We start from the raw sequence: 27,222 nt of genomic DNA, 5'->3' as shown, positions 1-27,222 counted from the left end.
TGTGGGACTGGGATGCGTATTAAAGTGCTTAAGGGGTGCACAGTCCGGTTCATAGTCGACGCAGAGGGGAGGGTGGATAGAGAGAATAACGAGCTTGCCAAGTTCAGAGTATAGCACAGCAAACGTCACCCTGACTTGCTCCCTGTGTTGTTTCCCTCTTCTAGCCACACAGCACTTATGTACATATCTGTAATTTATTTATTTATATTGATGTCTGTCTCCCCCCTCTAGACTGTAAGCTTGTCGTAGGCGGGGAATATCTCTGTGTATTGTTATATTGTACTTTCCCAAGGGCTTGGTATAGTGCTCTGCACACAGAAAGCGCTCAATAAATATGATTGAATGAATGAATCTTGGTATGGTCCAGGGTACCCTAACACTTAAATCTTCTTTGGTTGGACTCAAGGTTCTGTAAGGTGCAGCCATCTTGCTGCCCTATATATTCCTTCTTCTTCCTGTTTGTACTTTCTTGTAGTGTCTCACTCCCTTGCTAGATTGTGTGAAAAGGGCAGGGATTGTGTCTGTTCACTCTGTTGTAGCCTCCCCAGAGCTTAATACAGTTGCTTTGCACTTGGTGCCCAAGAATACAATTGATTGATGGATGTGCATTGCTGGCCCTGTGGACTGCTGTAGCTTCTGAAACGTGACATCAGGCCTGAGGATTTCAAATACCATTCATCTGAACTGAGGGATTTTTTTTTTTTAAATGATATGTTTTAAGCATTTACTGTGAGCCAGGCACTCCCTGGGGTTGATACAAGCTAATCAATCCCTGTCCAACTTGGGGCTCATGATCTTAAATCTCTTTTTGACAGATGAGGTGACTAAAGCACAGAGAAATTAAGTGAGTTGCCCAAGGCCACTCAGCAGATAAGTGGAAGAACTGGGATTAGAACTCGTGTCCTTACAACTACCAGGTTGCTTCTCATATCTGTGGCTATTCGGGCACACCACATAGAAAAACCATAAAAAAGTCTTCCCTGCACCCCAAACAGATAGTTGTGGGTGCAAGTGAGGCTTGCAAGTGAGGCTGAACTGAATTGTGACATTGGACTAGGACTGGGCCCACTTTTGGGCTTGAGTTACTGCCAGCCAGCTTTGAGCCTTCCTGTGATTTTGGTACCACTAAGCCCTGATAAATAACCATCAATCTTAGAGACAGAGTCTTTATCTTCTACTTCCCTTTTTTCCCTTGCTACTTCCGAACTCTTGGCCCCATCCTGTCTCTGGTCTGGAATGCCCTCCCTCCTCATATCTGACAGACAATTCCTCTCCCCATCTTCAAAGCCTTATTGAAGGCCCATCTCCTCCAAGAGGCCTTCCCTAACTAAACCCTCCTTTCCTCCCACACCCTTCTGCATCACCCTGACTTTCTCCCTTCATTCATTCCCCATCCCAACCCAGCAGCTCCTTTGTACATATCTGTAATTTATTTATTTATATTAATGTCTGTCTCCCCCACAAGACTGTAAGCCCGTTATAGGCAAGGAATGTGTCTGTTATATTGTACTCTCCCAAGGCTTTGTACAGTGCTCTGCATACAGTAAGCTCTCAATAAATACGATTGACTGACTGACTCACTGTTACCTATCAGAGGACCAAAGCTTCAAGACAGACAAATATATAAATGGGATAGCACTGAGCTCATCTTCTGGTTTCTACCCTGGGTGATTAGCCTAGTGCTTGGCTTATAGTAAGCGTGGCTTAGTGGAAAGAGCCCGGACTTGAGAGTCAGAGGTCATGCGTTTTAATTCTGATTCTGTCACTTGTCAGCTGTGTGACTTTGGGCAAGTCACTTAACTTCTCTGAGCCTCAGTCCCCTCATCTTTAAAATGGGGATGAAGCCTGTGAGCCCTACATGGGACACCCTGATTACCGTGTATCTACCCCAGCACTTAATACAGTGCTTTGCACATAGTAAGCACTTAACTATGCCATCATTATTATTCTTCAGTAACTCAACTCAAACTAGCACTTCATAAATTCAACTCTTGTTCTACTTTTAATGTTCAGTGTGTTTTGACTGTGCCTTTGAACCCATTTGAAAATACTCTCTCAAAGGGATGGTCTAAGGTGAAGCTAGTAAGTAGGGTAACACTCCCTCATATAATTGCTGCAGGAAAAGGAAAATGCTAAATGCAGTAGAAAGTGACACAGATATTTGCGTGCTTGAGGAATGACTTTGTGATTCTTCATTCTGGCCCTGCATCTGAGACTTGAAATGTCCAGTGGAATTGAGACAGAGTAAAGCCCATTGAATTTTACAACATGGAGGTCATAGGTGACCTTGGGAAGAGTGGTCTCAGTGAAATGAAGTGGGTGAAACTCTGTAGTGGAGAGGAAGTAAAACTGTGAGAGTATACAACCTGTTCAAGGACTTTGGACTAGCATGGGGCAGAGAGATAAGATGGTAGTTAAAAGGTGCAGTGGGATTCAAGGTAATCTTTATTTTAATTGTAGGAAAAACTTAAGTCTGTTTGAAGGTAGAGGTGTAGAAGCCAGTGAGGAGTGAGAGGTTGAAGATGACCCTATGGGAAGAAAGAAAGTTGAGCGCAAGAGTTTTTAAGAGAAAAGAGGGGATGCAATTGAGAGCACATGGGGTAGATTTTAAGAGTCAGCAGGAAACTTTTTTTTAGAGTTGGCTGGGAAGGAAAGAAAGGGGAGTGGAGTTTGATGGGGCCGAGAACAGTAACTATCCAGTAAATACCTTGGATTGATTGAGAAAAGGGAGGGACTTAGGAAGTACACATCTGACAGTATCTGATTTGCTGATGTAGTTGGCGAGGTCACACGAAGTTAGTGGTTGTCACTGGGGTCTCTGCTGGTTCTAGGAGGGAGAGATCTGGAAGAGTCGGCAGGGGAGATGTGGGTGTGGGAGACAAGGAGACAGGCTCCTACAGTTAGACCCCTTGCTCTGCCTAGTATCTGAGCCTGGAGCTGTGTGGATTCCCAGCTCCCATATCATCAGCTTGATCTATGGTTTGGTTTCTGTCACCCAGACAGTCCAAGGCAGTAGCAGCAGCCTTAGCCTGAAAAGAGTGGGGAAGGGGGATTAAGAACAAATCTCCACATCCTTTCCTGGATGGATGGATTGGGCTCTAGTGGATTGAGCTGTGGGTAAGAGGGAGTGGATTGGGGAAATAGAACAAGGGAAGCAGCGTGGTCTAGTGGAAAAAGCTTGGGACTGGGAGACAGAAGGACCTGGATTCTAATCCTGGCTCCGTTACTTGTCTATTGTTTGACCTTGGAAAAGTCACTTAACTTTTCTGTGCCTCAGTTGTCTCATCTGTAAAATGGGGATTAAGAATGTGAGCCCCATGTGGGACGTGGCCTGTGTCCAATCTGATTATCTTGTTCCTATCTCAATACAATGCTTGGCACATAGTAAGCACTTAACAAATACCATTAAAAAAGAAAAAGAGTACATCTTTACCAGTTCCGGTCAGGCAGTAGAGCTTGGCTGCTTGAGCCAGTCCCTGTAAAACCTGTATCCTGAGGCTTCTCCAGCCAACAGGCAAGTGCCCAAATTTCTGCTTAGATAGTCCAATACTAAAAGGAGCTGAGGTCCTACCTCTTCCCAATTTCTGTTAGGTGTCCTTAATTAAAGTCCAACAGAAATTATGGCAAAGCTTTTCAGAATGCAATAATAAAGTGATATAGATATATAGAATAAGTAGAATTCAGATAATTAGAAACTGGTGCCAAAGATGCTGAAACAATTCACTTAAAAGCAGGTGATGCAGAATAGCACCAGAAAATCTGTGCAGAATTCATGCAATCTTCAGGGCCTCTGCACAATGTCATTCATCATTCTGCCTGCCCACCCATTGTCCTCTTCACATTCTCTTTGGCATATCAGTTAATCAGTAATCCATGGTATTTTTTGAGCACTTACTGTGTGCAGACCACTGTACTGAGTGCTTGGGAGAGTACAGTACAACAGAGTCAGTAGAGACGTTCCCAGCCCATGGCGAGCTTACAGTCTAGAGGGAGAGACAGACATTAATATAAATGATTAATAAGATAGGTGTTAATATGCATATGATTTCTAGCCCCAGGGTTTAGAGCCTCAAACTGCCTAGCATCTCTGTAATGGCTAGATATTATGCCTTTCCTTGTTTTTAATAATGTGGAAACTGAGGCAAAATGTATTTGCTTCAGGGAACCCAGTGACTCAGTATCAGATGAAAGAACAGAACAAATCTCCAGCTCTATCTATAGCTTTGTGCAGTGGATCATTCTTAGCTGGAGTTGAAGGAGAACCCAAAATTCCATCATGTTCTTCTGATTTAGACATGGTATCCTAGAGACTGTATTTAGAAATGCTATCTTAAGTATTCAAAGCTCTTGAAAATGGCATTCAGATTAGAACTAAATGTACTTACTGCCACTTATTGTAAGAGTGACTATGGGCCTGGACAAATTCCAATTCTTATAATTGCTTTTTAGTTTCTCCAGTTGTACCATGAAGAGCAAGGACACCCATTCAATTGAATATAGTATTATTCACTGTGTATCATTCACAATTTCTGTTTAATGAAACTCACACACAGGGACTTAGAATTCAGAATTGTTTGTTGTTTCCAAGATTAGCCATGATTACCTGAACAAAAGAAGAATTTTGTTTAGCAAGAATGTCTGTTATCTTTTCCGTGTTTCTTCAGTAGAGGTTAATCCAGGCAAAGGCATAAGAAGGTCCAATTGTATCTACCACAGGACAGTAATAATTGTCTACGGTTATTACATCGTTAGAACTAAAAGCCTTGTTCAGGATTGTGATGGAGTTGTAATCATCTGCAGTATTGCAGTCCACAGTGGCTGAGTTTTAATCAGCTGGAAGGCTTTGGGATGTGGAGGAATCATAAGTATTATAGAAATGCAAAACTGCATTACCATTTATAATATCTTGGAAGGCTTTTAATTTGTGATGTCCATTCTAACCAATGAGGAATGAAATTGATAAAATTGGCATTCCCCTCCCTTTACAAATAAATAAAACTTAAGCTGACAGTTGTTCCCCATATCACAGACTTTCTATTTGTCTTGAAGGGTGGTCTAATGGGGAGAACACAGAGTTGGTTAAAGCCAGATGAATTGATTTGCACTACAGGCTAAAGCAATCTGCGTTTCCTTTCTGTTCCTGTTTTCCCACCTCAAAATAGAGATTCTCAAAATCTGCCCACACAGTGATATTTTGAGGATAAATTAGTAGATGTAAAGCAGTTTTCATCCCTGAGGAAAAGGCCAAATATAAATCAGAGATCTCCACTTCATCACTAAAAAAAAAAAAAATGGAACCCATAGATGAGGTGGGTCTGACCTGGGGGTTCAGAATTTTCTACTGACTGGTAGGCCTGCTCTTGCCAACCATAGGTAGAAATTGATTTGAGGGACTCCGGGAGCCTAAAATCAGTGGAGCTCTAGAGTTTCCAGTGGTGTGGAAATGTCTCAGCTTCTGCACCAATCATATATATCCAGTCTTCCTAACACGTGGGAATTGCCTTCCCACCAAACCCCTCATAAAGGAAAACTTCCCCATAGTTCTCATACTGTCCAATACTGCTCTGTTGCACAAAAGCCATTTCTTTCAAATGTAAGGCTACCTGTAAGAAATAGTCTTTCACTGTTGGTTGAGTAGTCCTTGATTCCCTAATCATGTTGTAGTTGAGAACATTAGTTGAATGTCCGTTGAACTTCTTTTGAGAGGTAGTGTGGCCTAGCAGATAGAGCCATGGACCTGTGAGTCAGAAGGACCTGGGTTTTAATCGCAGCTCCTCCACACATCAGCTGTGTAACCTGGAACAAGTCACTTCACTTTTCTGTGCCTCAGTGACCGCATATGTCAAATGATGATTAAAACTGTGAGCCCCCAAGTAGGACATGGACTGTGTCCAACCTGATTAGCTTGTATCTACCCTAGCACTTAATACAGAGCCTAGCACATAGTAAGTGTTTAACAAATATCATTTAGAAAATATATATATAATGAAAACACACATTCTTTCGGGATTGGGTGTTCTCCAAGGTGCTAAATGGATTGCCCCAGGGATAAAGCACTCATTGCCACAAGTGTTTCTAGCTCCCAGTTGAGGGTATCAGTCAATGGTATTTATTGAGTGCATGTGGTTGCAGAGCATTGTATTAAGTGCCAGGGATGCTTAAGGAGCTTACAGTCTAGAATGGGAGACAGACATTAAAGTAGATTTCTGATAGGGGAAGTGGCAGAGTTTAAGGATAGATAAATACATGCCATGGGGCTGAGTGAGGTGAATATCAAGTGCTTAAAGGATTCAGAACCAAATGCATAGGAGACACACAGAGGAGGGCAGGTAGGAAAAATTTAGGACTTAGAGGAAGCCTCTTGGAGGAGATGTGACTTTAGGAGGGCTTTGTAAGTGGGAAGAATGGTGAACTGTCAGATATGATGGGGGAGGAAGTTCCAGGTTAGCGGGAAGATGTGGGCAAGGGGTTGGTGGTAAGATACATGAGATCAAGATACAAGGAGTACAGGAGATAAGTGTTAGAGAGCAAATAAGTATGTGGGATGGGTTATCGTAGGAGATCAGTGAGATTAGTTCTGAGGGGGAAAACATTGAATGCTATAAAACTGATGGCAAGGAGTTTCTGTTTGATGTGGAGGAAAATAGACAACCATTGGGTGTTTTTGAGGAGTGGGGAGAAATGGACTGAGTGATTTTTTTTTTTTTAGAAAAATGATCCAGGCAGCACAGTGAAGTGTGTTTAAGAGTAGGGAGAGGCAGAAGGTGAGGAGGCTGATGTAGTAGTGAAGGCGGTCTTGGAAATGTTGCTTGATCAGCATGGTTGCAGTTTGGATAGAGCAGATAGAGTGGATTCTAGAGATGTTGCAAAGGCACAATTGGTAGGATTTGGTGACAGATGGAATATGCTGGTTGAAAAAGAGAAATAAGTCAAGGGCTGTGCCAAGCACATGGACTTTTGAGACAGGGAGGATGGTGGTGTTACCTACAGTGATGGAAAAGGCATGGGGAGGACAGGGTGGATAGAATAATAATAATAATGGCATTTGTTAAGTGGTTACTATGTGCAAAGCACTGTTCTAAGTGCTGAGGGGGACACAAGGTGATCAGGTTGTCCCATGTGGGACTCACAGTCTTAATCCCCATTTTACAGATGAGGGAGCTGAGGCACAGAGAAGTTAAGTGACTTGCCCAGAGTCACACAGCTGACAAATGGCAGAGCCAGGTTAGAACCCACGACCTTTGACTCCCAAGCCCGGGATCTTTCCACTGAGCCACACTGCTATGATGATGATGAGGAGGAGGAGGAGGAGAAGGAGGAGAGGCAGCATGGTCTAGTGGAAAGAGCACAGACTTGGGAGTCAGAGGACCTGGATTTTAATCCCAGCTCCAGCACTTGTCTGCTGAGACCTTGGACAAGTCACTTAACTTCTCTGAGCCTCAGTTACCTCATCTGTAAAATAATAATAATAATTATGGTATATGTTAAGTGCTTACTCTGGGCCAAGCACTGTTCTAAGCACTAGGGTAGATAACAAGGTTAATGAGGTTGTCCCATGTGGAGCTCACAGTATTAATCCCCATTTTACAGATGAGGTAACTGAGGCACAGAGAAGTTAAGTGACTTGAGCAAGGTCACACAGCAGACAAGTGGTGGAACCGGGACTAGAACCCCAAATCCTGTGACTCCCAAGCCCGTGCTCATGCCACTAGACCATAGAAATGGGAATTAAGACTGTGAGCCCCACGTGGAAAAGGAACTGTGTCCAACTGGATGAGCTTGTATCTGTTCCAGCACTTTGTACAGTGCCTTGCACATAGTAGGCACTTGTCAAGTACCATTAAAAAAAAGATGATGAGGAGTCCTGTTTTGCACATGTTGAGTTTGAGGTGTAGGTGGGACATCCAAGTAGAGAAATCCTGAAGGCAGAAGGAATTGTGAGGTTGCAGAGAAGGGAATGCATGGATGCCTTTTAGGGGTGGACAATTATTTTGGGAAAGCCAGGGAGGATTGATTTGGAAAGATGTAAGTAACTGCACCTTTGCCCGCAGTGGCTCCTACTCCTTCCGTGCCATGAATTCACTTACCAACCCTCTTCACCTCGCTGCTTTCAGGAAGGAGGACTGGCACCAAAGGAGAACTGGGGCCTGCAAGGCTGCTGAAATCATATACAGCAGGCTCAGAGTTAGGGAGGAGCCTCCGGGCAAAAGTACAGCCACATCTGGAAGCGAATTAGCAGGCCAAATTCTGAATTCTGCTTTCCCAATTCCTGGGGCTACTCATATTGGGGTGGACTTGGGCCATACTCCAGGGCAGGGTCTTGCCCTGGATCCAGAAAACCTATGGGCAGGGCGAGTGGTCATTTGAGTTTCAAGAGTTAAAAAGTGCCCTGGGCCAATAAATAGGGGAGAAAGTACAGGTTTGAGAAGGACTTTACTAAGATATAAATCCACTCAGAACTCAAAAATGTCGATCAAAAATAATTTTAAGCACCTATACTAAAGAAAGTGCAGTAGCCCACACAGAACTTACAATCTAGAAGGAGAGACAGGCATAAAATGATTTACTAATGGAAGGATGAAGTGCTGCAGTAATTGAGTATGGAAAGTGAGAAGTAGAAAAGTGCAACAGTAAGTAGGCCAAAAGTGATGACATCGGGCGGGGAATGTGTCTATTGTTATATTGTACTCTCCCAAGTGCTTAGTAGAGTGCTCTGCACACAATAAGTGCCCAATAAATGTGATTGAATGAATGAAAGGGTCGACCTAGGGGAAAAAAAATAAACTGGGCTAAGCCTTCTGGAGGAGGTGGGATTTCAGAAGAGCTTTGAATATGGAAAGAGCTGTGGTCTGGCATATTTGAAGAGGAAGGGAGTTCTGGAGAGGAGGAAAGCCATGAGCCATGGATCAGAGCTAGGAATCAATTGATCATACTTATTGAGTACTTATGTGTGGAACATAGTATACAATATATACTGGAGGAATACAATATAACAAAGTTGGTAGACATGTACCTTGCTCACAGTCAGAAGTCAAGAGGGAGACATATTGTGAGAAAGTGAATTTGGGAGGAGTGGAAAATGCAAGCTGGGGTGTGATAGAAGACAGAAAATGGGTAAAGGGAGAGAGCTGATGCAGAGGATGTGGGTTCTAATCCCGGCTCTGCCACTTGTCTGCTCTGTGACCTTGGGCAAGTCACTTCACTTCTCTGGGCCTCAGTTACCTCATATGTAAAATGGGGATTAAAAATGTGAGCCTCACATCAGACAAACTGATTACTCTGTATCTACCCCTGTGCTTAGAACAGTGCTTGGCACATAGTAAGCGCTTACCATCATTATTGTTATTAAAGCTGATGGCCTATAGTTTCATGTGAAGTAACCTTTGGAGGTATTTGAGGACTACAGAATGATGTTTTTAAAAGATGACCTAAGCAGGTGTATCTTTGCTATTTCTTCAGGAGCAAGAGAGTAGGGTGGAGGAGGTTTTAGGGGGTTTAAGGAGGGGAGTTAAAGGTCTGGATAATTGGAGGAATGAACATGGTTGTTAGAGAAGTAGTATCGTTGAATGGAAGAAACGACAAAGTACAGTAAGTAAGAATTATTTTGAAGTGGCCCTACTCAGCCTGGTGCTTGAATTTCCACCAGTACTGTTCTGCGTATGATAGTGCAGTATCAATCAATCAATCAATCAATCGTATTTATTGAGCGCTTACTATGTGCAGAGCACTGTACTAAGCGCTTGGGAAGTACAAATTGGCATCACATAGAGACAGTCCCTACCCGATAGTGGGCTCACAGTCCAAAAGGGGGAGACAGAGAACAGAACCAAACATACCAACAAAATAAAATAAGTAGTGAATGAAGTGAACTTGTTGAAAATTGCTGAAACCCGATCTACAGGAGCTTAGGGGGACAAGTTAGATAAAGGTATGAGTATGTGCAAGACCAGAGGGGTGATTGAATAGGGAGTCCAGGTGGTGTATGTTGTCTTGGGATACATTTAGAGGGGCTTAAACATCCATGGTCTCTACAAGGAGAGAGACCAGTTTTGTGGAAAGGAGAGATCTTGGTGCGATTGGAGAATGGCATTTAAGAAGTGGTGAGCTGAGTAATGGTATACTGACTAGCGATGATGAGATTCTGTGTTTGTCCAAATTGGTGAGTGGGTGAGGTAGGGTGGAGTTGGAGGTTTGTGGAGTTAAGTGAGAGGAAGTGGGTGGCTGGGTGTCACTGGGGACATCCACATGGGTAGAGGAGGGGATGGAGGGGGGGGCAGCAGATGACTGTAACTAATTGTAACAGCGGGCAGAAGTGAATGTCATGAACTGCAAAAGAGAAGGTGAGAGATTTGCACCCTTTTTTCACCCCTTCCTCTGCCCCACAGCAGTTATGTACATGTCTGTAATTTATTTATATTAATGTCTGTCCCACTGTAGACTATAAGCTCATTGTGGAGAGTGAATGTGTCTAGCAACGCTATTATATTGTACTCTCTCAAGTGCTTAGTACAGTGCTCTGTACACAGTAAGTAGCCATAAATGCAATTGATTGAAGAATTGGATAGAGGTGGGGGGAACATTGTGGGGCAAGTATCATTAGGAGGAGCAGCTTGGTATAGTGGAAAGAGCACAGGCCTGGGAGTCAGAGGATCTGGGTTCTAATCCTAGCTCTGCCAGTTGCCTTCTCGGTGACCTTGGGCAATTCACTTAATTGTGTCTCAGTTCTATCATCTGCAAAATGGGGTTTTAATGCCAGTTCTCTCTCTTACTTAGACTTTGAGTCCCTTGTGGGACAGGGACCGCGACCTGATTAACTTGTTATCTACCCCAGTGCTTAGAATAGTGCCTGACACATAGTAACAGCTTAACAAATATAATCATAGTAATAACGATGATATAACGATGATGATAAGGAGTAGGCTATCATCCCTTCCCTTTCCCCAGGAGTTGGTGGAGTGGGAGAAGGTGAGCCCGTCTTCCCGCCTTACCTCATTCCAGGTGTCTGAAGAACTTAGGAGATGGGGGCCCAGGCTAAACCAGATACAAAAAAAACTCCCTCAATCCTGCGCAGAGGACTTTATGGTACAAAGTTAAGTTCCCGCCTCCCCAACTCTCTCAGTGAAATGAGGCCTATGTAGTCCCCATTCCATCATGAACAAACTCCTTCATTCAAACTCCTTTTCCTAACCCAGTCACTTCTCACTTGGGCCTGATTTGGCTTTGGCCAGGTGACCATTTTTGTGCTCATCTTTTCTCTCATAGTTCAGTCACCTTTCCTGTATTAGAAACACTTTATAGTGAGGAAACGATTTATTAAGAGGGTGGAGTAAGCAAGGTTCAAGTGCAAAGGTCATTTAAGAGTTTGACTTCACCAAAGAATATTATCTATAGTTTCAGTTTGTTTACTAATTTACAGTAGTTAGATTGCAACAAAATGGAGAAGGATACAAGTAATTCAAGCCAAAAAGAAGCATGGTTTTGATGGGGTTTGCTTGGCCAGAGGTTATTTGATTTGCTAAGTTATTTCATCCCAGGTTTGGCAAATCAAATATACATGTTCCTTAACTGTAAAATGGGGATTCAATACTTGTTCTCTCTCCTACTTAGACTGTGAGCCTCATGTGGGGCAGGGACTTTGTCTGACCTAATTAGCCTGTACCTATCCCAGCACTTAGAACAGTGTTTGTTAAATAGTGAGCGCTTAACAAATACCATTAAAAATGCACAACTAGCCTATGGCTGAAGGAAATTCAAGTCATAGCATTGATTAAGCAGTTATTATCTGTCAAACATTGTACAAAGAGCTGGGGGAGATACAGATCCGACAATCTGACCACACCCCCTGCCCCTCTGCCAATTTTGCACCACCTAGGCACAGTGCTGTTCACCTCCACGGCATGTTTCTTCCACTCTTGTGTTCAGGTTGTGGAGCACTGTTGGCAGAAATCCAGGCTCCTGTCAGATTGGGGACCATCTCAAATTCATCCTCACATGCAATAATTACTTGGTACTCTCCATGGCTCAGCCATATTATTTTCCTTACCTTATTGACTCCCATGCCCATTTCGTATACCAACTATTCTAGACCTTTAAAGCCTTTCTTAAACTCCCAGTGTTCTCACCTTCCCCACTCTACCCTTAGACAACCCTGCCAGCTACGTTGCTGACAAAACTGAAGCCACAAATATCCCCCTCACCTCCCCGGATTCCTCAGACCCCACAGTCCACTCCATCATTCATCTTAGCCATGTCTCTCAAGAGATCTCACTCACGTTTTTGAAATCTACCCCCTCCACCTGTGCCTCCTTTTCACCAATCTTGCATCAATTTTTGAGAAAGCCAATGAATTTATAAATATGTATGGAGACCCCGGAGAAGAGAGAAGTTCAGAGATGTTCAGATTTGTTCAGAAGGAACTGCCATGCTCTGAGTTACTTAAGAGAAGGCTGGCATTCAAGATAAATCAAAGTATTCACAATAGTGGAAAATGCCTACCAAGTCAATCAGCAGAACAAGCCAACGTTTTTGAGGCCTGCTGTGAAGACTCGTAATCATATTTCTTTCTTAAAAAAAACAGTCCTGCCAAAATGCATCCATTTCCGTAAGCACATTGGCCAGAACGTTTCTTGGACAGCAAGAGCCTATATTGATATCAGAATTATCTCATCTACCTTGCCGCTGACCTCTCGCCCACATCCTGCCTCTGGCCTGAAATGCCCTCCCTCTTCTTATCTGACAGACGATCACTCTCCCCATCTTCAAGACCGAATTAAACGCACTCATTAAAATTACTCTGAAAATTAAATGCTAGTGTAGTGATGTTTATCACTGTGGTATATAGCACAGAAAGGAATTTTGCAATACTTTTCCAGAGGTTACGGAACAGAACCCAACTTATAACATTTAAGTTTCTGAGAAAATGTGTCCAAAGATAATAACTATTCTTGGTACAACCAGATTTTCAGTCCATTTCCCCACTCCTCCAGAACATCCAGTGGTTGCCCATCCACCTCTGCATCAAACAGAAACTCCATATCATTGCCTTTAAAGCACTGAATCACCTTGCGTCTTCCTCTGTCACCTCCCTGATTTCCTACTGCAGCCCAGCATGCTCATTTTGCTCCTCTAACACCAAACCTACTCATTTGTACCTCGATATTCTCTGTCTCATTGTTGACACTTCAATCAATCAGTCAGTTGAACTGATGTTCTGCTAATGGCCCCGTCATATCCGACAGACCACCACTCTTCCCCACCTTCAAAGTCTAATTAAAATTACATCTCCTCCAAGACACTTTCTCCGACTAAGGCCTCATTTCCCCTGCCTCCTCTCCCTTCTGCATTGCCCTTGTGCTCAGATATTTAGCTTTTAAGCACTTGATAGTCACCCCACCCTCAGCCTCACAGCATTTATGTACCTATCTGTTATTTATTTTAACATCTGTCTCCCTCTCTTGACTGTATGCTCCTTGTGGGCAGGGAATATGTCTACCAGCTTTATTTTATTGAACTAAGCCAAGTGCTTAGTACAGTAAGCACTCAGTAAATATGATTGATAAGGATAGAAATGTAAGTATAAATCGGAGAGTGACATGGAAGTGCTGAAGTCGCAGTGTGGCTCAGTGGAAAGAGCCCGGGCTTTGGAGTCAGAGGTCATGGGTTCAAATCCTGGCTCCGCCAATTGTCAGCTGTGTGACTTTGGGCAAGTCACTTAACTTCTCAGGGCCTCAGTTACCTCATCTGTAAAATGGGGATTAAGACTGTGAGCCCCCTGTGGGACAAACTGATCATCTTGTAACCTCCCCAGTGCTTAGAACAGTGCTTTGCACATAGTAAGTGCTTAATAAATGCTATTATTATTATTATTATTATTCTTTAAAGTGGGGAGATGAGGAATTATTCAGGGAAGGCAAAGATAGATGGCCAACTTACTGTGATTGTCTTTGCTTCCCTCATGACTCTTCTTAATCGCATCTCCTATACTCCTTTTCCTCACCCCAACCTCCTCCTCCCTGTTTATCCCCACTTAGTTGTGTCTTGCTCTGTGTTTATGTCAAACTGTGTTTGTCTCCATCACAAATGTATAAAGTGTGGGATTTTTATATAATAACTGTAATGAAAATTTCATGCCACATGTTGTGACTACCAGGTGTAGTACAATAAATGCTTTTTATGTCAGTTCTTTTAATATAAACAATAACCTAACAAGAATGTTTGCAGTATTAGTCATTGTTTATTGCATTCTCAGTATAGATTAAGATGACATCAGCAGTTTGGATCTGATTTGTGTTCATATTTGAGGTTTAACACACACAGCCCTTTGACACATACATATCCATGCATGCTCTCAGTTGAAGTAACTTGTTTAAAACTTAGCTGTAGGAATTTTCCCTATTACATGGATACACTGTTCCCAAATTGGGAAGGAAGTCCATTTAGAAATTTTGTTTGAAAGGTACACAATGTTCTCTGCTTTTGAAAGCTGAGAAGGCCTGAAACAGAACATGAAAACAATATTTTCTTGTACAAAGTCTCTGTACCACTTTACCTAAATACTTTCAAGCTCTTGCTTTAATTTCAAAATAATAAGATACTGATAAGCTCCCAGAAAGGAGCTGAGATCCTGTCAGCCTTGTTTCTGAAAATTCACTTGCGCACGAGTATTTCACAGGCTAAAATTCCTTATACTTCATCAATTTTTATTGGAACTACATTATTTGAAGGGTGAGCGTACAATATTCTAAATCAAAAATTCAACCTAATTTTAACCATCAATTCAGACTTATTAAAAAAAGGGACAATTGGGAGCTTAATCTTCTATGTGAAGGAGTTTGATCAGTTTTACACATAACTGGATGATTGGCAAAGGTGGGATCTTTCTGAGACATAGGATATTCTTAGATAGACCAGGATCTACCAGCATAGGTCAGGAATTTTTTATTTTGGTTATAATTTAATTTGGGAATTAAGGACTGTAAACTAACTAGACTGAAAGCTCCAAGAGGGCAGGGGTTGTATCTACCAATTCTATTGTATTATCGTAGTAGAGATAGTATTTATTTAGTGTTTTCTGTGTGCAGAGGACTGTACTAAGCATTGGGAAAGAATACACAGCTGGAAATTAGACATGGGCCTTTCCCAAGCTTTTTGTACCGTGCTCTGAGCACTGTAAGTGCTCTCCCAACAGCATGAGCCTGTTTAGGCTGGGCCTGCCACCTTATTGAAGAATCTGCTAGTGCACATACTTGTTGCATCAGAACTGGTGAATTATGCAGTGCAGGTTTTCCTTAATGTGAGGTTTTATGAGAATTGACACTCGTGTTACAAGAGAAATGGGGGTATGAATGCATATGTGTGCTCACATGGTGAGGGATTCACTTTTCCCTTCAAATTGATTCACTTGCAAATCCATCTGGGATGGTGGAGTGCATATTTCTACTGCTTCCTAGGAGATGACTTGTTAGTCACTTAGTCAGTAGTATTTACTGAATGCTGCTGTGTCCTGATCATTGAACTTAGTGACTGGGAGAGTACAATCGAATAGAAGATATGATCCCTACCCTCAAAGAGTTTACAACTAGCTGAGGGAGAATTTTACCCTGTGTCTTACCTCATAGGACCTGAGAGATTGCTGCATAACCTTAAGGACATCTCTGTGGTTCAGTTTACCAGTGTGTGATGTGGACATGATAATAATTAATATACTTATAGGGTTGTGGGGTGAAAGGACCAGCCCGAGTGATTGTGAAGCAATGTTCTAAAAGTAACCAGGCAGTAGTAATATTAATCTCCATTACTTGTCTTCTTCTACCCTACAGTGTGCCGAGATTTTGCTGTCCTAGAGGATCATACACTGGCCTACAGTCTACAGGAACAGGAGAGTGAGTAATGGCTTTTGGGGTCTTTTGTTCTTCATCTACCTTCTAACTGTAAAGGCCCAGATAGAGTTCTACAAAGAAAAAGATGGAAAGGCCAAAACTCTAAGACAACAGGGATAGTTTTAATGGATTAAGGGACATTTGAGTATCTACAGTGGAACTGAAAGGGATAAAAGTCCTAATTTGTGGTCACCTAACCACTTCTAGGGTTGGTTGAGGCAGTGGAGATGGTGAAGACAGTCTAAATCTTCAGTCATCTGGGAGCAGGGAGTGCCCTTACATAAATAATGCTCAGGCTACTCAAGGGAATGTTTAGTTCTAGATTTATTCTCCTTGGCCATTTTTTGTGTATATGTAATAATGAATAAATAATGATAATGATGGTATTTGTTAAGTGTTTGCTATGTGTCAAGCACTATTCTAAGTGCTGGGGTAGATACAAGCTAATCAAGTTGGACACAGTCCCTGTCCCACTTGGGGCTCACAGTCTTAATACCCAGTTTACAGATAAGGTAACTGAAGCACAGAGAAGTTAAGCGACTTGCCCAAGGTCACACAGCAGACAAGTGGAAGAGCCGGAATTAGAACTCAGATCCTTCTGACTCCCAGGCCCATGCTGTATCCACTAGGCCATATATGAGACAAACACTTAAATCCTGAGCTCTTAGTAGATGGGTGGGTAAAATAAGCAGCACATATTTTAGTACTTCCACCAGATTATCACCGTTAATGTTTTTAAGTGGTTAGTAGGTTATTCATAAGGCATTGCCAAAAACAGTATGCCAAAGGGTTTTCACCACAAGATAAAAAATGTGCCAAGAAACAATGCTTTCCTCCTATGGATTTTTTTTTTAGTTGAGCATCATTTGGCATCAAATGTTCAGCGGAACCGCTTGGTTCAACATGATCTACAGGTGGCCAAGCAGCTGCAAGAAGAAGAAGACCTGAAAGCAAGAGCACAAATCCAGAAACGCCACAAAGACATGTGAGTGTGGAATGGGGAAATATCAGAATTTGCTCCCTTTGTGGCAGGAATCCTTCCCTCATCTCCTACTTACTCATGTTTTTCCAAGAAGCTTTGGCCTGCAACTGTTACTCCATAATTCTCAGGAGCTTTTTCTGAAGTTCGAACCTCATTCTTTTCACTCTGGATCATTCTTTCTCTTTCTGTAAAACATACTCATACTGTTTCTCTAAACTCTGGGTGTACTACTAGAAAGGCAGACTAATGCAATAAATTCTGAATGATGTTCTGCACACAGTAAGCCCTCAAATAAATGCCCCTGATAGATTGACTGAATCTTAGCTCGACAGACTGCCCATGTATTGATGGACATAGGAGGAAGGAGTTTGCAGAGGTAGTGGCAGCCTTTGGTTGAAACCAGGAAGCAGCAGGGTGCGTTTCTGGCCCCCATGGAGTTCATGTCCCATACTGCTTCCTGCCTTTTCCTCTTGGGGTCCCGGTGTTGTGGCGATGAGAGGAGTCTCTCTGGACCAGCTCCAGATCCAAATGAGGGTAAGGAAAAAAGTAGCAGTGGCCCTCAGTCAGGTGGCTAGAGGTAGAACCAACAACTCCCATCCATCTCTGGTCTCTTCTTCGCTTTGAGGGGCGATGTGGGCTAGGTTCAGCTGCCTGAACTCCCCAAAACACTATGGGGGTGGTAGTCCTTCCCATCTCTAATAATAATAATTGTGGTATTCAGTAAGCACTTACTCTGGGGCAAGCATAATAAGCACTGATATCTATACAAGACTTTAAGGGAAGACACAGTCCAGGTCCCACATGGGTCTCCCAGTCTAAGTAGGAGGGAGAACAGGTTTTGAATTCCCATTTTACAGAGAGGAAACCGAGGCCCAGAGAAGGTAAGTGACTTGCCCAAAGTCACACAGCAGGAGATTGACAGAGAGAGGATTAGAACTCAGGTCCCCGAACTCCCAGGCCTTGTTCTGTTGCCAGTAGACCACATTGCTTCTGCAATCTTTGTGGAGTCAGAGCCTGAGTATACCTTTAAGTTACTTTTTAATAGCATGTTACAGCATCCACAAATTTATCCGAGTCCTTCTTGAACCCATTAAGAGTTTGTATTTGTGCAACTTCCTGTGATCAGTCCCATCTGCTCACCATCCACCGCATAAAAGTCTTGCTGTTTGTTGATTTTTGAATCCACCATTTTTTTTTTAACTCAGTGGATATCCCGTAGTATCCTGGGGTCAGATAACAGTGCTTGTCTTGTACTAGTTTTCATGTTCCTTTATCTGCTAGTCTGCTCTGAAATGGATACTCCTGGAGAGCAAGTCAGAGGTTTGAGAGAGGAAATAATTCTCTCCCAGCTTGCATTACCCATAGTCTGTTCAAAAGTAAAGCAAAGTGATTGCTGACTGTTCATTTATTAGTGACTTTTCCTTCCTCAGGATGTTTCCCTCCGTCATTTGCTGGATATGCCTGTCCATTTTGCCATTACAACAGATAATTCTTCTTAGAAGTATTAGAGGAAAACAGTACGCTCAGCAGACAGTTCAGCAGTCACTCAGGGCCTTAAATCTCAGTGCTAGAGCTGTTGTTTCAGAGCATTCTATTGGCAGTTGCTACTGTTTTCCATCTCACTGAAATGAACTTCCATCTGGATCAACACAGACATTCTCTAAAGTTTTTCCTTCAGCTGAGAAGAGCATGGCCTAGTAAGAAATGCTCAGTCCTGGGAGGCAGCGGATCTGGGTTCTAATGACGACTCTGCCACTTCCCTGCTGTGTGACCTTGGGCAAGTCACTTAACTCCTTTGTGCTTCATCCGTAAGAAGGGATAAAATATCTGTTCTCCCTCCCTCTTACACTATAAGCCCTATGTGGGCCAGGGACTCTGTCCGATCTGCTTATGCTGTATCAACCCCAGCATTTAGTGTAGTTCTTGGAACTTAGTGCTTAACAAGCACATGCTTACCATGTCCAAGACTGAACTCCTTGTCTTCCCTCCCAAACCCTGCCCTCTCCCTGACTTTCCCATCACTGTTGACGGCACTACCATCCTTCCCGTCTCACAAGCCCGCAACCTTGGTGGCATCCTCGACTCCGCTCTCTCGTTCACCCCTCACATCCAAGCCATCACCAAAACCTGCGGTCTCACCTCCGCAACATTGCCAAGATCCGCCCTTTCCTCTCCATCCAAACCACTACCCCGCTCATTCAAGCTCTCATCCTATCCCATCTGGATTACTGTATCAGCCTCCTCTCTGATCTCCCATCCTCCTGTCTCTCCCCACTTCAATCCATACTAAACGCCACTGCCCGGATTGTCTTTGTCCAGAAATGCACTGGGCATGTTACTCCCCTCCTCAAAAATTTCCAGTAGCTACCAATCAACCTAAGCATCTGGCAGAAACTCCTCACCCTTGGCTTCAATGCTCTCCATCACCCCTACTACTTCACCTCCCTTCTCTCCTTCTACAGCCCAGCCCGCACCCTCCGCTCCTCTACTGCTAATGTTGTCACCGTGCCTCGTTCTCGCCTGTCCCGCCGTCGACCCCTGGCCCACGTCATCCCCCGGGCCTGGAATGTCCTCCCTCCCCACATCCGCCAAGCTAGCTCTCCCTTCCTTCAAGGCCCTACTGAGAGCTCACTCCCTCCAGGAGGCCTTCCCAGACTGAGCCCCCTCCTTCCTCTCCCCCCTCCTCCCCCCTCCATCCTTTCCGCCTTACCTCCTTCCCTTCCCCACAGCACCTGTATATATGTATATATGTTTGTACGTATTTATTACTCTATTTATTTTACTTGTACATATTTATTCTATTTATTTTATTTTGTTAATATGTTTTGTTTTGTTCTCTGTCTCCCCCTTCTAGACTGTGAGCCCACTGTTGGGTAGGGACCATCTCTATATGTTGCCAACTTGTACTTCCCAAGCGCTTAGTACAGTGCTTTGCACACAGTAAGCACTCAATAAATGCGATTGAATGAATGAATGAATAACAAATATCATAGCTTTAAAAGATTTTTATTCTTTCAATACTGTATTTCATAAAAAGTGATTGCTTCAAATCCTCAAGTCTTAATTTTTAGGTTGAAAATTGTAGGTTACAGAAAGGAAGGGGGTAAAGACCTCGGTTCACATATCTCTCCTCACCTCTTGCTTATAATTCATTCATTCATTCAGTCATATTTATTGAACATTTACTGTGTGCAGAGCACTGTACTAAGCACTTAGAAAGTACAATTCAGCAACAAAGAGAGACAATTCCTGCCCACACCAGGCTTACTGTCTATAATGGCACTGGAGATGGAGAAAGAGAAGAATATGGAAAGTTCCACTAATGTGGGCAGAAGTCCCTGGTAACCTCTGATCTTTTTGCTAGTGTGGTCACATGGCCTGCCAGGGCTGGTTGTGGAAGTCTGTGTATTGCGTTTCTCTTTTTTAATCATCATTATCTGGAACTTATTGACACAGATCGGTAATTCTCTGTATAAACACAGTGATCTTCCCCTGCAGGGGTGGAGGATGAGCGGAGGAAATGATAATTATTTCTACAACTAACGCTGTTTCCCTCTTGGTGTTGTAGAGAACAGCAGGATTGTGAAATAGCTCAGGAAATCCAAGTGAAACTTGTGATCGAAGCTGAGCGTCGGCGCAGACAGGAAGAGAAAGATGAGGTATGCCTAAACCACAAGGAAGGGGGGGAATCTGTGTTAGGGGGCCTTCCCCCTGCCAGGCAAAAAATTTCCATATTCATGACCACAAGTGAGGTGATGCTTGGGTTCAGCTTGAGGACTCTCTATTTTGTGGAAAATCAAACTTCCATAGATAAAATAATAATGGCATTTGTTAAGCACTTACTATGTGCAAAGCACTGTTCTAAGCGCTGGGGGGATACAAGGTAATCAGGTTGTCCCACATGGGGCTCACAGTCTTCATCCCCCATTTTACAGATGAGGTAACTGAGGCACAAAGAAGTTAAGTGACTTGCCCAGAGTCACACAGCTGACAAGTGGTGGAGCCGGGATTAGAACCCATGACCTCTGACTCCCAAGCCCGGGCCCTTTCACCTAAGCCTCACTGCTTAGAGATATAGGTATACACCTTGCGCTTGTTTCCTCCCTCACCCTCTGCCTTGAGGTCCATAAGCAAGGGTGGAAAAATAGCCAGGGAGCAAGATAATGGAGAGACATGATAAAATTGAAGGTTTGTTTCCTGGGTGGCCAAGGTTGGCAACTCAGGCAGGGAATGTGTCTCTTTATTGTTATTTTGTACTCTCTCGAGGGTTTAGTATAATTCTTTGAACACAGTAAATGCTTAATAAATACGATTGAATGAATGAATGATCTTGACTGTTGACCTTGCAGATGGAGCTATTGAGAGCAATCTAGTTTGAGAGCCCGAGGGGTTTTATGTCTAATTTAACAGACTACTTTCCCTGGCTACACAAGCCTGAAGAATAAAAGACTCATTGTGTCTGTTTTTAATCATGTGTTGTTGTTTTTTTTTAACTTAGCTTGTTTTATTAAAAATTACTAAAAATAGCCCCCAATTGTCCCTTTGTTTTAAGAGGATTTGAGCCTGCAGTTGGTATTAATCTTTTTTTTTTCATTTTTATGATAGGTATTGGATATTTTTTGTCCAAAGAAAGAACTGTGTGTCTGTGTGTATGACATGTTCTTACTAGATGCACACTTGCTCTGCCATCAATCTCCCTCTTGTTCCTAGTCTATTACAGTAGAGGAGACTTCCTTCTTTCAGGGAGGTAGTCAGACCTTGGTTCTAATCCTAGTTCTGCCACTTTTGCCAACGTGGGCAAGTCATTCAGTTTCTCTGGGCCTCAGTTTGGTTAAGATACCTCTTCTCCCTGCCCCTTATACTGTGAGCCCCATGTGGGACTTAAGCTGTGTTGAATATTTGAGCACTTAGTACAATATTCAGCACTCCATTATTATAATAATAATTATTATTGCTATGCAACAAGTCACTTGAAACCATCAGTTAAAGAAATTACACACTTATCTGCAAGCTACTGAAGCCCTAGAAATTCCTTATATTTGATGCCAAATTGAAGAGAAGCAGCATGGCTTAGTGGAAAGAGCACGGGCTTGGGAGTCAGAAGTCGTGGGTTGTAATTCAACCTCTGCCACTTAACAGCTGTATGACTTTGGACAAGTCACTGAACTTCTCTGTGCCTCAGTTACCTCATATGTAAAATGGGGATAAAGACTGTAAGCCCCATGTGGGACAACCTGATTACCTTGTATCTACCCCAGTACTTAGAACCGTGCTTGGCACATAGTAAATATTTAACAAATGCCATCATTATTATTGTGGTATTCATTAAAGAAATATGTATAATCATTCTTGAATTTCAACTGAAGGTTGTAGAAATTAACCGTTTTACAGAAGTACGATTTTTTTTTCATTTTTTTGTATATTGTTCCAGGACAGTTGTTTTAACACAGGATACCACTATGATCTAGCTCAGGAATCTAAGACCAGGAGTTGAAGTGTTCACAATTTGAAAACCTTGACATCTAGAATTTAAAATAATAATAATTGGCTTCCAATAAATTCTATTGATGTCAAAGAAATTTTTGTTGTTTAAATGGAGGGTAAAAGTATGCTGTCTGTTTTCACAATTTGAAAAATTTTACATCTAGAATTTAAAATATTAATAGTGGCTTCCAATAAATTATATCGATGTCTAAAACTTTACTAATCTAAATGGAAGGGAAAATTATGCCTTCTTTTTGTCGTTGACTCAAATAAACCCAGTTATTTCTAAAATTGATAATTCCTTCATGTAGGATGTCAGAGTGCTTAACAGATGTTTCATAGTAGTTATGAGTAGTAAATGCTGAAACAATGAAAAATCGCTTATTTTGGAGGTACAGCAAGGCAGGGTTAGATTGAGTCTGGTGTCTTACTGTAGGTGTTTTACAGTTTAGAGGACTGCACAGTCAAACTCCAGGGTCCTAGAAATATAGATTCATTTTACAAATGCCAAATTTATTTTTCTCCTTCTTTCTGTTTCTATCGACTACATAGTTCTAGGAGATGAGAGTAGATTGCATGACAAACTTGATCATGAGGAACTTGGTGGAAGTAGTGTGAATCAATGACTAGGTGTGAAATGAAGTCACAGGTCCCAGAAACGTCTGCATTTTTATTCTTTTCATAATCACCAGAGGGGAAGGGTAGGCAGAGAATTCAGGCTCAAGTGAATGTCCATTGACTAATTTGTTAACGCTGAGGTTTAATACTTCAGTATTATATCTAACAACACTCTTCTACAGCCAACCTATTCACTGTACCTCACTTTCATCTCTCTTATTTCAGAAAGTTTGTCCCCTCTGTCTCTCCCTCTTCACATCCTGTAAACTACTAACCCTGTCTTCAAAGCTGTACTAAAATCTGAACTCCTCCAGGAAGACTTTCCTGACTAATGTTACTTTCCCATGCCCAATTTCCCTCCCTAATTTATTACCTTGGCAATTGAGTCCTCACACTTTAGGTACTTAACTTTATCCCCCACCTCCCAGAATCTTTGAATATATCTTTATACTTGGTTGCTTCCCCCATGTGTAATTTATGTTATTGTTATCAATAATAGTAATTATCATTACTGTGGTATTTATTAGCACTTACTATGTGCCAAGAACTGTACTAAGCACTGGGGCAATTACAAAATAAACAGGTCAGGCATAGTCTGTGGCTCCTAGTCTAAGCAGGAGGGAGAACAGGTGTTGAGTTCCCTTTTTACAGATGAGGAAACTGAGAAACAGCAAAGTGATAATAATAATAATAGTAATGTTGGTATTTGTTAAGCGCTTACTATGTGCAAAGCACTGTTCTAAGCGCTGATCTCACAGCATTCATTCATTCATTCAATCTTATTTGAGTGCTTACTGTGTGCAAAGCACTGTACTAAGCCCTTGGGAGAGTACAACATAACAATAAACATAACAGACACATTCCCTGCCCACAATGAGAATGAGGAGAAAGACATTAATATAAATAAAGAAATAAATAATAGCAGGCAAGTGTTATATTAGTGTTTGTCTCCCAATCAAAATTGCATACTCTTTTAAGGGAGGGATTATATCTACTAATTCTGTTGTATTCTCCCAAGGGCTTAGCATGGTGTTCGCTTCACAGAGTATGCGCACAGTAAATATTATTGATATTGATCAGTAGGATACATATTGAGCAGATTCTGATGCCAGAAAGTGTTGTCTGTGATGAAGATTAATTATTTGAGACTCAAATTTGAAAAACTTTGTTCAAGTTATTACTGGTACTTGTGTCAATAATGCTTGACTGAACAGAGAGTGGGGGATGGAGAGAGTTCTGCTTTGACGCAGGTTCAGTTCTCCTCTGTGACCCTGGAAGTAGCAGTTAGCCCACGTTCCAGAAAGTGGAATCTGATGTATGAACAAAAGAGCGTTATGTCCTAACTCTCAAGCGGTGCCACCTGGCAACCACAGTTTCGAGTCCTGTTCAAAATAGTTTCCTTTTTGAATATAATCTTAGGGAAGTAGTGGAGTTAGTTACAGCTCCACCATGGCATTCGTGTTGGTGAAGTTACCAACATTAGCTCATGAGTTCTAATGTTGGCTCTGCCACATGTCTGCTATGTGACCTTGGACAAGTCACTCAACTTCTCTGTGCTTGTTACTGCATCTGTAAAATGGGGATCAAGACTGTGAGCCACTTGTGGGACAGGGGCTGTGTCTAACCTGATCAATTTGTATCTGGTCCAATGAATGGAAAAGTACTTTGCAAAGAGTAAGCATTAACAAATGCTGCAATTACTATTGTCTATTATTATCATTAATGTGATTATTCAAAGATTGCATGATTTCTAGGAAGAGCTGCAGGTAGACAGGAATGAAGAAATCTGTCGTTTTAGGTACAATTTCTATAAGATTGACGTTTGAACTACTTAGTATCTCTTAGACTAAAACCTTGTGGTTAGCAGGGAATGTGTCTGTCAGCAACATTGTATGCCACTCTCCCAAGCATTTAGTACAGTGCTCTGCAAACATGCTCTGCACAAGTGCTCAATAAATGCCATTGATTAGTAGCTCCAGTACTAATAAAGCTTGTTAGGTTAGCGTTTGGAAGCAAGGCTGTTAGGAATGACCAGAATAGGAGGATTCCATGGGATACTTGAATCCCAAAACATCCCCATTGTGCAAAAAAGCAAAAGATGAGCTACAAATCACAGTGTCTACCTGAAGCAAGACACATTTTGGTGAGGGATATCCATGTGGAAGATTTTCATTTCTTATCAGAGTTTTTATAGAGTTCTTTCTAAGTGTTGAACAATCCAGAAGCCAGTGCTGATCAGATATGGGTAAGGACACAGAATTTACTTGAAACTGCATGGCCTGGTGAAAAGGGGCCGGTCTTGGGAGTCAGGATACCTGGTTCTAATCTTTGCTCCCCCACTTACCTGCGGTGTGACTATGGGAAAGTTACTTAGCTTCTCTATGCCTCAGTTTCCTCATCTGTAAAAAAAAAAATGGTGATTTTATAGCTGTTTTTCCCTGTCCCTTAGACCATGAGCCCCATTTTGGGCAGGGACTGTGCCTAGACTGTGTCTAACCTGATTATCTTTTATCAGCAGCAGTGCTTACCACGTATTAAAGACTTAAGAAATATCATAATTATTGTGATTATTAGAACGGACCCAAGATATTCTATCAGTTCACCTGCATGTTTGAACGTTTCTGACTCCCTTCCATTGAGTGTATCCAGTGACCAAACTGGCTAATAGAACCGTCCCTAAAACACCAAGGCTACAGTAAATCAAGTTGAATATTCTCAGTCTCCTTCACAGGCTTCTCCTCATCCACCCTTCCACTTACTGTAGGGGTTCCTCAAGGGTCAGTTCTTGGTCCCCTTCTTTCTCTATCTATACCCACTCCCTTGGTGAACTCATTCACCCCCTCTGCTTCAACTACCATCTCTACACTGATGACACCCAAATCTACATCTCTGCCCCTGCTCTCTCTCCCTCCTTTCAGGCTTGTGTCTCCTCCTGCCTTCAGGACATCTCCATCCGGATGTCAGCCCACCATCTAAAACTCAACATGTCCAAGACTGAGCTCCTTATCTTCCCTCCCAAACCCTGTCTCTCTCCTTGACTTTCCTGTCACTGTTGACGGCACTACCATCCTTCCCGTCTCACAAGCCTGCAATCTTGGAGTCATCCTTGACTCTGTTCTCTCATTCACCCCATACATCTAGTAAGTCACCAAAACCTGCCGGTCTCACCTCCTCAACATCGCCAAGATCCGCCCTTTCCTCTCCATTCAAACTGCTACCTTGATGGTTCAGTCTCTCATCCTATCCCACCTGGATTACTGCATCAGCCTCCTTTCTGATCTCCCATCCTCCTGTCTCCCCCTGCTTCAGTCTATACTTCACTCTGCTCTCTGGATTATCTTTATATAGAAATGCTCTGGGTATGTCACTCCCCTCCTCAAAAATCCCCAGTGGTTGCCTGTCAACCTTCGAATCAAGCAAAAACTCCTCACTCTTGGCTTCAAGGTACTCCATCACTTTGCTCCCTCCTACCTCAACTCTTTGTACAGCCCAGCCCACACTCTCCGCTCCTCTACCTCTAACCTCCTCACTGTGCCTTGTTCTCGCCTGTCCAGTCGTCAACCCCTGGCCCACGTCCTTCCCCTGGCCTGGAATGCCCTTCCTCCACACATCCGCCAAACTAGCTCTCTTCCTCCCTTCAAAGCCCTACTGAGAGCTCATCTCCCCCAGGGGGCCTTCCCTAACTGAGCCCCCACTTTTTTCCTCTCGTCCTCCTCCTTCCCTCCCCATCGCCCCCACCCCGCCCTGCCCCCTTCCCCTCCCCACAACATTTTTATATATTTGTACAAATTTATTACTCTATTTTATTTGTACATATTTACTATATTTTATTAATGATGTGTATATAGCTATAATTCTATTTATTCTGATGATATTGACACTTGCTTTGGGTTTTTTTGCATGTCTCCCCCCTTCTAGACTATGAGCCCATTATTGTGTAGGGACCATCTCTATATGTAGCCGATTTGTGCTTCCCAAGTGCTTAGTACAGTGCTCTGCACACAGTAAGCACTCAATAAATACGATTGAATGAATGAATGAATATAGTGTGGAAGTATTCATAAGCAGGAAATGAATGAGTGGCTTATTGGGCACAGCGTGGGAAAGGGAGTCTGGAGAGCCAGTTTTAGTCTCCCTGCACTGCCACTCTCCTGTTGTGTGCTCTTGGACATGTTACATAACTGCTCAGATCCTCAGTTTCTCCATCTGTAAATGGGGATAAAATATTTATTCTGGACTCTGTTCAAGCCCTGTCTCCTG

The 27,222-nt window shown here is 42.6% G+C and overlaps 1 protein-coding gene across 2 annotated transcripts in view; it reads left to right on the top strand.

Moving 5' to 3' along the window:
• The window catches only part of CCDC50 (coiled-coil domain containing 50), an 87,962-nt gene that overhangs the window by 36,606 nt on the left and 24,134 nt on the right, over positions 1-27,222 (top strand). For both annotated transcript variants that reach the window (XM_038749825.1, XM_038749823.1), the window contains exons 2-4: positions 15,819-15,881; positions 16,734-16,863; positions 20,429-20,519. In XM_038749825.1, the coding sequence (XP_038605753.1) occupies positions 15,819-15,881; positions 16,734-16,863; positions 20,429-20,519 (284 nt within the window). The remainder of the gene's footprint in view (positions 1-15,818; positions 15,882-16,733; positions 16,864-20,428; positions 20,520-27,222) is intronic.

The sequence above is a fragment of the Tachyglossus aculeatus genome, chromosome 7 (assembly GCF_015852505.1).
Source record: "Tachyglossus aculeatus isolate mTacAcu1 chromosome 7, mTacAcu1.pri, whole genome shotgun sequence".
Classification (NCBI taxonomy): domain Eukaryota; kingdom Metazoa; phylum Chordata; class Mammalia; order Monotremata; family Tachyglossidae; genus Tachyglossus; species Tachyglossus aculeatus.
The sequence above is the reverse complement of the archived record's forward strand: the minus strand, read 5'-3'. Positions and strand labels throughout refer to the sequence as shown.